General features: G+C 55.6%; 1 protein-coding gene across 1 annotated transcript in view; it reads left to right on the forward strand.

Moving 5' to 3' along the window:
• SPR (sepiapterin reductase) overlaps positions 1-1,638 on the forward strand; it is a 2,399-nt gene extending 761 nt beyond the window's left edge. The window contains exons 2-4 of the mRNA XM_015825199.1: positions 18-56; positions 887-1,177; positions 1,269-1,638. Of these exons, the coding sequence (XP_015680685.1) occupies positions 18-56; positions 887-1,177; positions 1,269-1,459 (521 nt within the window). The 3' untranslated portion in view covers positions 1,460-1,638. The remainder of the gene's footprint in view (positions 1-17; positions 57-886; positions 1,178-1,268) is intronic.
• Positions 1,639-14,721: the final 13,083 nt, after the last annotated feature.

Raw genomic sequence — 14,721 nt, forward strand, 5'->3', positions numbered from 1 at the left:
GCGGGAGCTGCGCCAGGCCGGCCCGCTCCAGCGCCTGCTGCTGGTCAACAACGCCGGTGAGAGCCCCGCGGGCGCCGCTCGCCCAGCCCGGCGCCGGTCCGGACGGTGGGGGGGCGAGCCGGGCGCAGAGCCGCTGCCCGCCCGCCCCGACCTGGGGGGCGTCTGGGGACCCCGCCTGTCCCTCGGCGTTGGGGCCTGAGCCGAAGGTGCGGCGGCGGAGGGGGGGAAGATTGTGTTGCAGTTGTGGTGGGTGGGACGTTCATTCGGCGCAGAACAAGTGAACTGGGCACGACGACTCAACCCTCCCCGCCAGCCACGTGCTCCCTGCAGCCCATAATACTTGCTGGGTGGGCGCGTGGGCCCTGGGGAAGGGTCGGGGAGGGGGCGAAGCTTTGGGGGGAGCCCCTGTTCTCAGAAACACTGAGACCCCGGCCGAGGAGGCAGCTGGTGGTGCGGAGGGGGGCGGCGGCTATGATTCACTAGGACTAAACGGGGGGGGGCTTCGGGGATGGAAAGGAAGGGGGTGCAAGGGACTTACCACATCCACCTCTGGAGTGGGGCTGGCTCCAGATGTTGGGGGTCAATATCGGCCTGTGCGCCTGGGAATCTTGTGTCCTTAATTGCACCAAGGACAATCCTGCCACACCCTGTGGGTAATATCTCCATTTGCGCTGCCTTGTGCCAGTGACTGGAGGCCGCCTTGCACCCAGGAGGAATTGGTAGCCCCCCCCCAAGCCTCAAACAAAAGAGCCTATTGACTGCAGACAGCTAGAGGAATCCTTGGGGGGGGAGACTCCTTGCTTCCCCCCTTCCTCCCCTCCCCCTCCCCCCATCCTTCTGGGCCTCAGTCTCCCCTGGAGATGATCAGGAGCCCTTTTTCTCCCAGGCTCTCTGGGCGACATCTCCAAGACCTTCTCTGACTTCACCGAGCCCGGGGAGGTCAACAGCTACCTGAACCTCAACGTGACCTCCGCCCTCTGCCTCACCGCCTCCATCCTGAAGGCCTTTCCTGCCCAGCCGGGCTTCAGCCGCTTGGTGGTCAACATCTCCTCCCTCTGCGCCCTGAAGCCCTTCAAGAGCTGGACCCTCTACTGCGCGGGGAAGGCGGCCCGCGACATGATGTTCCAGGTCTTGGCGGCCGAAGAGCCGGATGTGCGGGTGCTGAACTACGCCCCAGGTGAGTCCAGGGGACCCCGGGCACCCTCTTGGTCTCCTGGGGACCCCCTGTGATTGGCTGCCCTTTCCTCTCCGGCCTTCCTTCTCCGCAGGCCCCATGGACACCTCCATGCAGGAGGAAGCCCGCACCCTTTCGGCAGACCCGGAGTTGCGGCAGACCTTCCTTCGCCTGCAGGAATCCGGGCAGCTGATCGAATGTGATGTCTCCGCCGAGAGGCTGCTGGGCCTTCTGGCTGCAGACACGTTTGAATCCGGAGCCCACGTCGACTTCTACGACACCTAAACAGCTCTCCGGGACCCTGCGTCCGGCAGACGGTCCTTCCTTCCCTCCGAGGCAGAGCTCCACTTCTCAAAAGGGCAGAAATTATTGTGTCTTTCTTTAACGAATGCTGCACTATGAAGTTGTGTATCTGAGGTCGCTTGTAGAAGCTTTTTGCACTGTGAGTGTGCCAAAGAAAAGTGAAAAATTACTGTAAGCTGCCTTTGTGTTGATGTGCGGAAAATGTTGCTCTACGCAGGGTAGATGATGGTAACTTTGGTTTCAACAAATAGCTTGAACCATCCTGTGATAGCCAGGTAGGAAGTGGGTAGTGGCTGACTGGGGAACTCTGGGAATTGAAGTCCACACATCACAAAGTTGCCAAGGTTGGGAAGTTCCTGGAGTAGGCAGACATGTGGTAGAACAGGAAGAGGCGTGGTGGGTCCAGAGGCAAAGCTAGCCGGGCTTGGGGTGCAGGGGGCTCGTCCTGCCCTTACTCGGGGCATCACGAGTAATGTCACAGCTACAAATAATGTCACAGCTACAAATATTTGGTTTTAATTGGCTTTTATAGGGGAAATGTTGTGTGTGTTGTTTGTATTGTGTTATTTTAATATGCTGTGAGCCGCCCTGAGTCCCGTGGGGAGAAGGGCGGCATATAAATTATGAAAAATAAATAAATAAATAAATAAATAAAATAAAATAAATAAATAAATCACGTGCGGCTCCCGGGTGTGCAAGCGATGTGGGTGGAGGAGCCCTTGTTGCGCTTCGGTTGCCCAGGCTCGGCTGGAGAGAATGAGGTATAGGCCAGGGGTAGGCAACCTGGGCTCTTTTATGACTGGTGGACTTCAACTCCCAGAATTCCTGAGCCAGCATGGCTCAGCTTGGAAACCTCTCCCTTTTCCCTCAGCATGGCTGGCTCAGGAATTCTGGGAGTTGAATTCCATGAGTCATAAAAGAGCCAAGGTTGCCTACCCCTGGTATAGGGTTTCCTGCCTGCGTAGGGAGTTGGACTAGAAGACCTCCGAGGTCCCTTCCAACTCTGTTATTCCAACTTGCTTGCCTTCTAGACCAGGGGTAGGCAACCTGGGCTCTTTTATGACTCGTGGACTTCAACTCCCAGAATTCCTGAGCCAGCCATGCTGAGGGGAAAGGGAGAGGTTTCCAAGGTGAGCCATGCTGGCTGAGGAATTCTGGGAGTTGAAGTCCATGAGCCATAAAAGAGCCGAGGTTGCCTAACCCTGGTATAGGCCCAAGGCTGGTGGATCTGATCAGGCGACCTCTTTTGGAGATAACACATCCTCCATTGTGTCTCACAATGGCTGCTGCTCTTTTTGCACAGCGGCCACTGAGCTGGGCTTCCCTTGAAGAAGACGGGGCTGTAGAAGGAGCTCAGACCCAAAACGAGACAAGAAACAGCAGATGGAAGCTCGTCATGGAGAGAAGCAAGCTAGAACTGAGAAGGAATTTCCTGACAGCCAGGACAGTTTGCTTCCTCCCCGTCTGTCCCACATAGTCACAAGATAGGTTGGATGCACAATCCAGACATAACAAGATGTAACCTGGAAGATACAACATTAAGAGTTAACAGTGTGTGTGCATAACGCACGTTGGGAGCTGACCAGCAGCTTCACTTAATGGAACCGTCCAAGTAAACAGTCAAATCCCACAAACTGCCAGAGGAAGCTCCTTGTCTAATCCCTAAAGTTAATCATTTATATAACCTTTTGCTTGATTGCATTCATCATATGTAACCTTGAACTTTGATTATTGAATTCAAAACAGATGGGGGGTTTTTTGGGGGGGGGAACTCCTTCTCCGAGCATTTTTTCTAAGTTTTATTTTTGTTGAGTTTTAAAATCACTTCATGCAAGAAGAAAACACATTTAAAGCTACTGCCTGCCTCATTTTTGCCTTTTTCTGAAGATTAGAGAGCTGTTTTTGCAAAGTTTAGCTAGAAACACGCATGTACAGCCCTTCTAGTTGCCAGCAGTGATGAGATGAATGGAGCCGGCCCCATTTTGAGGGAAGCCAAAAGAGAAGCTGCAGAAGGGCTTGTATTTCGGATCTTGGAAAGGATGCTCGTGTCTGCGCATGCCATTTACAGCTCAATTTATAGCAGCTTCATAATAAAACACCTGCTGTGTCACTGGGGTACCATACAGGCAGTCCTCAACTTACAACAGTTCATTTAGTGGCTGTTCAAAGTGAAAAAAGTGACTTATGACCACTTTTCACACTTACGAAAACTGCCGCATCCCCGTGCTAACGTCATTTACATTGAGTTGCCCTGACAATTGACTCACATTTATGACGGTCGCAGTGTTCCCAAGGTCACGTGATCCCCTTTCGCAACATTCTGACAAGCGATGTCAACAGGGAGGCCCGATTGACTTAACAACCCTGTGACTGATTTAATAACCGGAGTGAATTCATTTAACTCTGGCAAGAAAAGTCGTAAAATGGGGCAAAACTCACTTAACAAGTGTGTCACTTAACAACATAAATTTTGGGCTCCGTTGTGGTCTACCTTTATATGGTACTCTGTGTGTGTTTGTGTGTGTGTGTGTGTGTGTGTGTAAGTCTATTGTCCTGTTTTTTTGTTTTTGGGAATGGATTTTCTATACAAATCCATAGCTTGACTGAATTTTTATTTTGTAAAACCAGGCACTCATGACAAATGATATACTTTTAAAGGGCTCTTTGCACATGCTCAGAGGCTATTGATGAGTCAGAAAATACTTGTTTTTGAATAGGTTTCTTTGAATCCGCTGCAGCACTTGGCTGTTGTTCTGGCCTCTTATTTCCCTTCTCTTCCTTTCTTTCTCTCTCTCTCTCTCTCTCTCTCTGCAAGGGTTTGGACTGGCTCCTTTCCATCCCTCTTTCAGCTTTCAGCCCTCTTCCTTGTCCCCGTCCACCAGAAACTGGCTGGCCCAACCCCATTCCGAAATCAGGCAGTTTCCAATTTTGGGGCTGATTTATTTGTTAAACACATTTCTATTCTCCTGCAATCAGACTGACTCTCTGTGCCTTATGAAGACTATAAACTGGAACGATTTCAAACATCTGTCGTCACATCTAAAACCACCTAAAGCCCAACAAATAACAGTGAGAAAAACGAGAATTGATCAAAAGAAACACACAAAGATAAAAAAGGACACAAGGCCTTACGTGAGCTCTGGACTAAATCCCAGAGACGATTTCCACGTTCAGCCAGGATTGGACCGAATGATTGAAAGTCTTTGGGCTGCTTAATGCAAATAAACTGATAAAAATGAAAGGGGGGGGGGCAAATACAAAGGCTTAAACAGAGAACACAAAATAAAAGCCTGAGGGGTTTGAAGATTAGCCTGGTGAGGGAAGTAAAAAGACCCCAAACAAACAAAACAGCCCAGCGTGCTCAACAAACTGGCTTGCGTTCTGTCTTTTGGTTGCAGTTGGGCAGTGCCACACCTCAAAGATGTTGACAAACTGAAGTTTCTGCAGGAAACCTCCTTGGGCTAGTAGGGAGAGCCAAACAAGTGGAAGAAATCCATCTTCAAGGAAAGACTAAGAGATGGAAAGCAACCAAGTAGAGATCAGAAGCCTCACCCAGAGAGGGTGCTTCTCCTTGGCTGGTGGGTGGGTGGGTGGAGAATTGGCTTGAACATAGAACAACAGAATTGGAAGGGGCCTTGGAGGTCACCTAGTCCAACTCCCTGCGCAAGCAGGAGACCTGGCCTATACCATGTCAGACAAGTGGCTGTCCAGTCTCTTCTTGAAAATCTCCAGTGATGAACAACCTATATCTTCTGGAGGCGAGCTGTTCCACTGGTTAATTGTTCTCATCGCCGGGAAGTTTCTCCTTAATTCCAGGTTGCCTCTCTCCTTGGTTAGTTTCCATCTGTTGCTTCTTGTCCTGCCCTCTGGTGCTTTGGAGAATAAATTGACCCCCTTCTCCTTTGTGGCAGCCCCTCAAATACTGGAGTCTGCTATCCCGTCGTCCCCTAGTCCAGGGGTAGGGAACCTTGGCTCTTTTATGACTCAATTAGCTGGCTCAGGAATTCTGGGAGTTGAAGTCCACAAGTCATAAAAGTGCCAAGGTTCCCCGCCCCTGCCCTAGTCCTTCTTTTCTCTAACTAGCCAAACCCAATTACTGCGTTCTTCGTATGTTTTAGCCTCCAGGCCCCTAATCAACCTTGTTGCTCTTCTCTGCTCTTCTCTTTCCAGAGTCTCAATGTCTTTTTTCTATTGTAGTGACCAAAAATGGACACAGGATTCCAAGCGTGGCCTTACTAAAGCCTTATAAAGTGGTAACTAAGGCTTCATGTGAACTCGATTCTATATGGCTGGGATCAAAGTCCCAACAGGCTTTTGGGCAGCAACTGGCCAGTGCTGGAGGGCCCCCTCATGCTCTTCCAGGGCAGAGAAGCCCCCCCCAAAGATCCTGTGTCTCTCTGAGAGTGGTCAGAAGGTCAGGGAAGGAGCTGTGGGCAGCAGGAGCAATGGAGACAGATGGACAAAGACTGACCACTTCAGCTGGCTGGAGGACTTGTCAATCTTGTGGTGGGGCTGCCCCCTGGTGGGGTGATACGGAAACAGCCCGTGAGTGCCTAATGGAGGGTCCTGGGTCATCCTGGGGAGCTGTGCCATCCCTGCCCCCCCCCCGGTGCTGAGGCCCCCCTCTCTTGGGAGAAGCAGCCTCGGCCTTTGATGACCCAGCCACCTTCCTTACCTGCCTTCACTCAACCCAGATTCCTTTCAGCTGGCCTTGGAATAATAGAGTTGGAAGGGACTTCTAGTCCAGCCCCGTTTGAGCAGGAGGCCCCGTGCCATTTCAGATAAATGATTGCCCAGTCTCCTATTGAAAGCCTCCAGGGATGGAGCACCCACAACCTCTGAAGGCAAGCTGTCCCATTGGTTGACTGCTCTCACCATTAGGAGAGATGTCACGTCTGAGGCAGGATTAGAACTCACAGTCTCCAGGTGATTGGCCCAGACCTAATACTCCTCCCTCTCCCTATTTTCTGCATAACAACCCTGTGAGGTGGGTTGGGCTGAAAGAGAGGGACTGGCTCTCTCATGGCGACTGGCCTAAAGTCACCCAGCTGGCTTTCTTAAGTAAGGTGGAACTAGAACTCACGTCTCCTGATTTCGGCCCTGGTGCCTTAACCCCCAGATCATACCAGTGAAGATAGGGATAGTGGCCTTTCTCCCAGGGGCAGGTCTTGGCCAGTTCTTGGGCAGCTCTTTGAAAAGGTTTGCAAGAATTCCCAAAAACAAACGAGCCCACCTCAAACGCTCCGAGCAGCCCTGAAGCCGTTTGGTGTCCATTTGTGATGTTGAACTCGCCTTGTCGCTTCTGCACTTCCTTATGTTCCATTTTGGTGATTATGACCTACCAGGAATAGAACAGAATAACCAAGTTGGAAGGGGACTTGGAGGTCATCTAGTCCAGCCAATGAACCAATTACACAAGCAGGTCGCTCCGTCAGGCCAAGGGCCCCCCTTGCCTTATCTTCCCCGGGGGTGAAGAAGAATGAAACCCATGGGCAGACTGGATCCCCACCCAGGGCCTCCCCTGGGCTGCCTCCAAGCCCCCCGGACTCCACGTCCCCTGGGCCTTTTTCTCCCAACAATCTGGCCTTCCCTTTTTGAAGCCCTTACAGTCAGCCACCATCATTCCTCTGCTGACCCCCAGGGTCTTCTGGGCAGCTGCCAAGGGCTCCTCCAGCTGCCCTTGGTCCCTCTGCTAAGGGACAGGTGGAAGCTTTGCCCTTACTCATAGCAATCATAGGGCTGGGAGGGACCTCAGAGGTCTTCCAGTCCACCCCTTGCTCAAGGCAGGAGACCAGTTCTTCAGCTCTTCTCTTGGCTTGGAAACCTACCACTTCCACAAGCCAGTTGCCCCCATCCTAGGCTCTCTACTATGTGCTGTCAGGATGTCTCCTTGGAATGGCCTTCTCCCCCCCCTCCCCGTCCCCCCCCCAAGGCATCTGATTTGCTAATCCGGAAGCCAAAGGTCCCTCTGTTCCAAAGGTGAGGTCCTTTGGGAAGGGGTCTGGGCGCCCCCTCCTGGCTGGATGAAGAACAGCAGCCCTTCCCCGCGGGAAAGAGGAAGAAGGCCAGCCAAGGGTTGGGGCGAGGGGAGAATGGGGGGAGGAGGTGCGCCTGCCCCTGGCTGGGAAACGGGTGATGGAGAAAGGGGGGCATAAGGTGAAAACTCTCCCTCCCCCTGCAGCCCCCACTTGCATATGCAAACTAGGAGTGAGCCAAGAACAGTCAGGAAACGCTCCTTTAACCCTCCCAGGGCAAAACCCTCCAAAAGCTCACCCCTCTGACTGAGGATTTTTCTTGGAACAGCCCAATTGGGGGGGGGCTTTCTGAGGAGGAGGAGGAGGAGGGGGAAAGATTTCCCCCTCCCTGCAAGCAGGCCTTGCACAGCAGTGGAGTTCAGCTGCCTGTCACAGAGGCTTGACTTTGGTTTGATGTAGAAAAATACTCTTTGTTTAATGCTGACCACACGCCCCCCCCCCCGACCTGCTTGGGAATCAGATCCTGAGGGTGTCCCTCCTCTCCACCCCAAGGGGGTCGGAGACTCTGCCTTTCCACTCCTTGGGGTCCCTCCCTCTTGGAGAGCAGGCAGATGGTGATCAAATGAAGTTTGGTTCTTGGCCTCAGCATCTCTCTCTCTCTCTCTCTCACACACACACACACACACACACACCAAGGCTGCCCTTGTCCTCCTGGGCAATGGAAGGCCCAGGTTCAAGCACTGTTTGGGACTGCATGAAAGCATCAGCTCAAAGCTGGAGAGGAGAGAAGCCCAGTTCTTTGAACAAGCTCAGCCTTTCTACCGCTGCCCACCCAACATGCTGCTGATTGGGGGGGGCAGCTCCCTGCAACACCTCCTGCAGCGGCAAAACGGCTGGCTAAACCGGGCTCTTCTCCCCTTTGGTCCCCCAGCACCCCCTCTTCTGGCGCAGGTCCAGAGGACAGCTTCCCCTGGACTGACCTTCACCTTTGAGTAGGGCCCTCCCAATAGTATCAGCAGCAGAAGGCAAGTTTCCTGTGGGTGGCCAGCAGGGGGCACTAGAAGACCACCAAAGAGCAGCTCCCAGGCTGTGGGAGGGGCTGGTGGGACAGGGTCTTCACAAGCGCTGCACTGGGGGGGGGGACCTGCCTTTTTCCTCACCGCCTGAGAATGCAAGCGCTGGTGTTCACTGAAGCAACGTCTTCCTCAAGTTGAGCTCAGATCTTGCTGGCTTTATTATTACTATTAGATTTGTATCCCATCTTTTATTTGTGTGTGTGTGTGTGTGTGTGTGTGTGTGTGTGTGTGTTTATTCATGTATGTCAACTCAAAGCAAACAAATCCAATTCTCCTGCCTCCACTTTTCCCCACAACAACCTGTGAGGTGGGCTGGGTGAGCTGGTCTAAAGTCACCATGATACAAAAAAGATGCTGAGACTCTAGAAGGAGTGCAGAGAAGAGCAACAAAGAGGATCAGGGGGGCTGGAGTAAAAAACATATAAAGGACGATTGCTGGAATGGGGATGTCTAGTTTAATGAAGAGAAGGACGAGGGGTGACAGAATAGCTGTGTTCCAGTATCTCAGGGGCTGCTCCAAAGAAGAGGGAGTCAGGCTATTCTCCAAGATGCCTGAAGGCAGGACAAGAAGCAACGGGATGGAAACTAACCAATGAGAGAAGCAACCTAGAACTAAGGAGAAATTCCCTGACGGTGGAAAGACTTCCCCCTAGAAGTTGTGGGTCCCTGGACCCACCTCCTTCATAGGAACAGCCGTCTCCACAAAGCAAGGAAACTTCAATGAAGACTGTTTTTTTACTTCCAAAGGACTAAAAGGGGTGTCTTTCTACTCCCCACACCTTCTATTTTTTGTGCCTTTGAATCAGTGTCAAATTTGGGAAGATTTTGAGAAGTGGTTTGCCATTGCCTCCTTCCTGGGGTTGAAAGAGAGTGACTGGCTGCCTAGCTGGTTTCATATCCAAGACAGGACCAGAACTCAGGGTCTCCCAGTGTCTAGCCTGATGCTTTAACCATTGCACCACACTAGCTCTCCCACTGGAGAGCTCATTTTAACTGTAAATAAAGTGGGAAGCACCCTGTTCGAGTCCAGACCCCGGGTGAGGGTCCTTCTGCTTCCCTGGTATCCATGATGCGCCCCAGGATCAGAGAGGGGCCTGCAGGGCGCAGAAATTGCCCTGGGAAGTGGAGGACTCTTGCCTGGCATTTCTTCCAGGGTGACCTCTGGCCCAGGCTGATGGGTTCCACTTACATGCTGCCATAATCAAATCATGATCAAATGAGCGGGGGGGGGGGGGGGGGGGGCTGGACTAGAAGACCTTCAGGCTCTCTTCCAGCTCTGTTCTATTCTAAGCTCCTGGCGGCTACATCCTCACAGCAGCTGTCTGGCAAGATTCCTTCAACAAGCACTGCTGGCCCAAAAGACTGGGACCCTCCCTCTGATTTGGCTGGGTCGCCCCCACCCCACACACCCTGGCCTCCTGGCTCCAACCCTGCCCCACCATCTGGGCTGTTGTCTCGGCCAACCGGAATTCTTTTGGTGCCCAGCGAAGCTTGGTGGGATTCACTGTACCTTCTCCCTGTTTTGCCCTCCCCCCTTCCCCCACTTTTAACTCCGGCCCCCACCAAGCCCCCTCCCCATTCAGCCTTGCCCATTCTCTGGATGAGCAGATTTTTTGGCCCTCCCTTAAGAGCAGCCTGCAGGCTGAGGGACAGAGCCCGGGTGAGCCTGGCCAGGCGGGGTGGGGGTGCTGCCCGACAGAAGAGGCGATGGCAGGGAACACACACACACACACACACACACACACACACCGTCCTCATGGCGGCTACGGGTGGCTGGGTGGCTGGGCTCCTGCGTGGGCCGGCCAGGATCCGGGAGAGGTAATTGATTAACCCGCTTCAGTGCCAGGGGGCACCTGGATGCCTCTAAAACTGTCCAGCTCCCAGGCGCCTTTTAATGAGTGATGATTCAGACGGCTCAGTCGAGGTTAATAGACGCTCCCATAAAAAAAATATTGTTATTAATTAAGCCCCGGCAAGGCCAGCCGGGCTGCCCAGTTCCTCCCCGTCTGCCCAGTCCCCACAGAGGGGCATTCCCAGGCGTTCCTCTCGAGTCTCTCCCTCCCCCTCAGCTCCCCATGGATGGGGGGGTGTCTCTCATGGTTTCTCATTTCAGCAGCTCCCTCGGAGGGGGGAGGAGAGCAGCCAGAATCAGGCACCGCAGGACCCCCAGTGGCCAGAGCCCCCTCCCCCCCTTGAAGACGGACCCGTTTGACTCCTGAGCCGCTATGGGGGGGGGACCACTCTGTCCCCCCCCCAAGATGCTGCTCAGCCACAGGGTCCACCAGCCTGGCCAGCACCTCCAATAGGAGTTGCAGCTGTAGTTCCGCCGCCTTTTGGGTTTTTAAGCATTTGGGGGGCGTTTTGTCCGGACACCCATCAGAGGAACCAGGTCAGAGTCTCTCAGCCGGACACTTCCCCCCCCTCTCGCCTCTGCATAGGGAGTCTCAGCTTACGACCCCAACTGACCCCATCTCTGCCACTAAGTGAGACCGTTCTTAATGGGGTTGGCCCCCTTTTATGACCTTGCTTGCCACAGTTGTTAAGTGAGTCACTTAAGAGTTGTTCAATTAGTAACAGGGTTGACAAGTGGATCTGGCTTCTCCATTGGCTTGAAGGTTGAAAAAAGGGGGACCACGTCAGGGCGCCCCCCTCTGGGACGCTGCGACCATCATAAACCCGAGCCAGTATAAACTCGAGCCAGTTGCCAAGAGTCCAAACTTTGATCCCGTGACCCCAGAGGGATGCTACAATGGTCATAAGGGTGAAAAACGGTCGTAAGTCACTTGTTGTAACTTCAAATGGACTGCCTGTATACTGGGAATCCAAGGATGGGCCAGCTCCGTTGATCCCCTTGGAGCCCGGTGGGGGACAGCTCCATTCCCTCAGTAACGCCCCCCCCTCCCGCCCCCTGCCTGCCCTGGGCTCCTCCCTGGGCAGCCCACCAAGGAGTCAATCCGGGAGAGGCAGAATTCCCAGTCTGGGAGGGGGAGACGGGGGGGGGGTGGAGAGAGAAGGGTCAGTGGTTTGACCAGCCTTGTAAGCAACTTTGCTTGGACTTTCCACTCCTGTTAATGAGGACCCAGATGACAGGACAGCGCAGTTGGTGGCTGGAGCCCCCCCTCCCCCCCACAGAGAGAGAGAGGGAGAGGGAGAGGGAGAGGGAGAGGAAGGGGTCCTTGTTCCTCATGGCTGCTCAGAGGGGGAGAAACTGCACAGCTTGTTCTTAAGGCTGTGTGAAGAAAGCCAGTGTGGTCAGGTCTGAGGAAGCAGAGGTTTTGCCGCTCTTCACCACTGGGGGGGCAGGGGGGGCAGTGTTGCGTGGCAGCCCTTGGTTGGCCCTTTTTGGAATCCAGAGGTTGGTTGTTCCCAGAGCCCTCCTGCCAAGGTGAGCAGAGAAGCCCAGGTGAGCTCAAGAGGAGACTAAAGAGCTCATTGGCTGAGAAAGCAACAAAACTCAGAACCTGGCCTTTTTGGGGGGGTGGTCTATCTGTCCTTTGCAGCCCCTCCCGTTCATTGGCTCCCCTCTCTGCAGAGTAGAAGTACACGCCTGCTTGTGCTCATAAGCTCCCCTGGCAAGGCCCAGGGCTCCTTCTCCAAGATTGCAGTCACAATCCCCACCCCCAGAGCCCCTTAAAGTCTCCCCCCTCCCCTCTCAGTGGTTCTCTTCCTGCCCTTGGGAGCTTCGTCCCTCCTCTGGTGAACCAAATATTTGGCCTCCTCTTTGCCCCCTTTTCCCAGGCCAACCCAGCAGCTCTGCCAACTGCTTTCCATGGGTGTCCAAACCAAATGCGATCCAGGTTCTCCTGTTTCATAGAATCCTAGGGCTGGAAAGGGACCTGGGAGGTCTTCTAGTCCAACCCTCTTCCCAAGGCAGGAATCCGCATACCGTCCCGGACAGACGGCTTTTCCAATCAACTCTTGAAAGCCTCCAGGGATGGAGCACCCCCAATAGCTCCAGAAGGGAGGCTGTTCCATTGATTAACCATTCTCACTGTCAGGAAATTCCTCCTCTAGGACGGAAGGTGTTCCCTAGTTGGGTAATGAAACGTCTGCAAGAAAACAACCCATCTCAGGGAGGGCCCAGGACCCCCCAATTCCTCCTCTTTCTTAACATCACTGCCCAGAACTGGACACGGCACTTCAAGTATCAGTCTGAGGCACGTGATGGTTTCTCCAGCAGCCACGCTGTGCTCCGGTCTCCTATGCAGCTTTCAATTTTGAGATTTATTTACTTATTTGTATAAACTGGACTGAACCGGAGACATGGAAGGGTGGGAGCCTCCTCCACGCTCCCCCTTGTCCGCACTGAGCCTCTTCCCCGAAACAGCCCCGCCGAAGAGCTGATGCCCCCCTGGGTCTGCTGTCTGGCGCTCCCGTCGCCCGGGGGTGCCCTCTCCTCCCCTCCTACGGAGACTCGCCTGGCTGCTCAGGCTGGCCCCACGGTCCCCCCTCCTGGGAAAAGCCGGCGCTTGCCTGCGCCCCGCCGCCCCGGTTCTCTTCGGTTCTCGGCTCCGAGGCTCCTCCGCTGCGCGCATCTCTGACCCGGCTTTCCCTCCGCCGCCGCCCCTCCGCGCCCCCTCCGGCCCAGGGTCTCCGGTCGCCCCGTTTCCCGGCGGCTCTTCCAGGGCTCCTTGCCAAGCCAGCGCTTCTCCGGCGAGCCGCAGAGACCCCGAAGGTCTCCCAAGCAAACGCCAGGAGCCCCGGGGCAGGGCCGTCGGGGGCCGCGGGCGCTCCGTAGGATCGCCTCGGGAACTAGCGCGACGGAGAAAGGCGGATCGAGAGTTCAAGGAGCGGCCGCTTCCCCAGCTCGGCCGGTCTCCGCTTCCCCCTTCTTTCCCTTCGAGACCTTCGGCTCCGGGGGGGGGTGAGACGACGTGGGGGGAGAGGGCACCTTAGTCCTTTTCAGAGGATGAAATGGAGGCCTTTTTGCCACCAGTTTCCATGGAAACGCGTCTCCTGGATACCCAGGCGAGGCACCGGCCTCAGCGCGCGCGCCTCCGCCCCCCTCCCCCCCGAACGGCGACCCCAGAAAACGGAGCAAAGCCCTGCTGGGCCCGTCGCCGCCTCTGGGGCCCATCGCGAACGCAACCGGCCGCCTCGGGCTCCTTGCAAGGACCCCCGGGTGGAGCGCGCTCTCCGGCCTCCCCCTCGGGTAAGGCTCCCCGAAGGTCGTGGCTGGAGCCCAAGCGCACCGCGCGGGTCGGGTCGGGCGGGGAGGTTCCCGGGGGTTCCCGGGCCCGGGGCTCGCGCTGGGCGCCTCTTCACCGGCCGGACAGAAAGGAGGGGAGGGGGCGACCCGGGAGGGGCCGCTGGAAAGGCCACTGGCCGCCTGTGCTGGCCCGGAGGGGCCGGGTCGGTCCTGCAGGGGGGTCTCGGCTGGGCTCGCCAGAGGCCGGAGGGCCGCTCGTGCATGGGCGGGGGGGGGGCTGAGCCTCCGGGTTGCGTTAACTGGATCACAGGGGTCCGATCCGCGATTCCATCCCAGGAGTGATTCGGTTGACGAACCGTTTCTGTTCCGCCTGGGGGGGGGGCCGAGGGGGTCGCCCTTCTGGCTTCCCCCCGATTATCAAATCTGGAAACCAGCGGCGATCTCTCCCGTCACTTTTAGGAGAAACGAGCTTTCCCTCCCCTCGGAAAGCGACCTGTCGGAGATTGTTCCGCGGAGTCTCCTGTCCCGCAGATACGACGGAAAAACTCGTCCGTTTCAGGCGCCTCCGCCTCCGTTTGCCGCTCTGCGAAACGGATCCTCGTTGAAGGTTTTGGTGCGTTGACTTTATGGCAGCCGCGTCCTTGTGCGAAGGAAGGGGGCGAGGGGGAAGAATAGGAAGAGGGAGGGGGGTTGGCGGCAGCCCCCACCACGAACTCTGCAGGTGAGTCTCCAGGGCGGGGGCGCCTCTTCTGTGCCCCACAGCGCTGCAGCGAAAGGCTCGACGCGATGGCCGAAACCCGGGGCTGCCCCCCTCGTCGCCCCCTCCGTCCTCCCTACAAGGATCTTCCCTGGGGGGGGAGGGAGGGGGAGGCAGCCTTCATAAGTCGAGCCTCGACTGGGGGAAGCGGCCAAGGACGGGCAGGGCGGGGAGGGGGGGGGCTCCAGGCTGCGCTTTCAGCAGGTCCCTCCCTCCCGTTCAGGCCTTCTTTGCCCCGCCCGGTTTGGGCCTTCCCGCCCCAAGGAAGAAAGCGGGAAAGCCAGGAG

The sequence above is a fragment of the Protobothrops mucrosquamatus genome, unplaced genomic scaffold (assembly GCF_001527695.2).
Source record: "Protobothrops mucrosquamatus isolate PMUCROS unplaced genomic scaffold, P.Mucros_1.0 scaffold2540, whole genome shotgun sequence".
NCBI classification, from domain to species: domain Eukaryota; kingdom Metazoa; phylum Chordata; class Lepidosauria; order Squamata; family Viperidae; genus Protobothrops; species Protobothrops mucrosquamatus.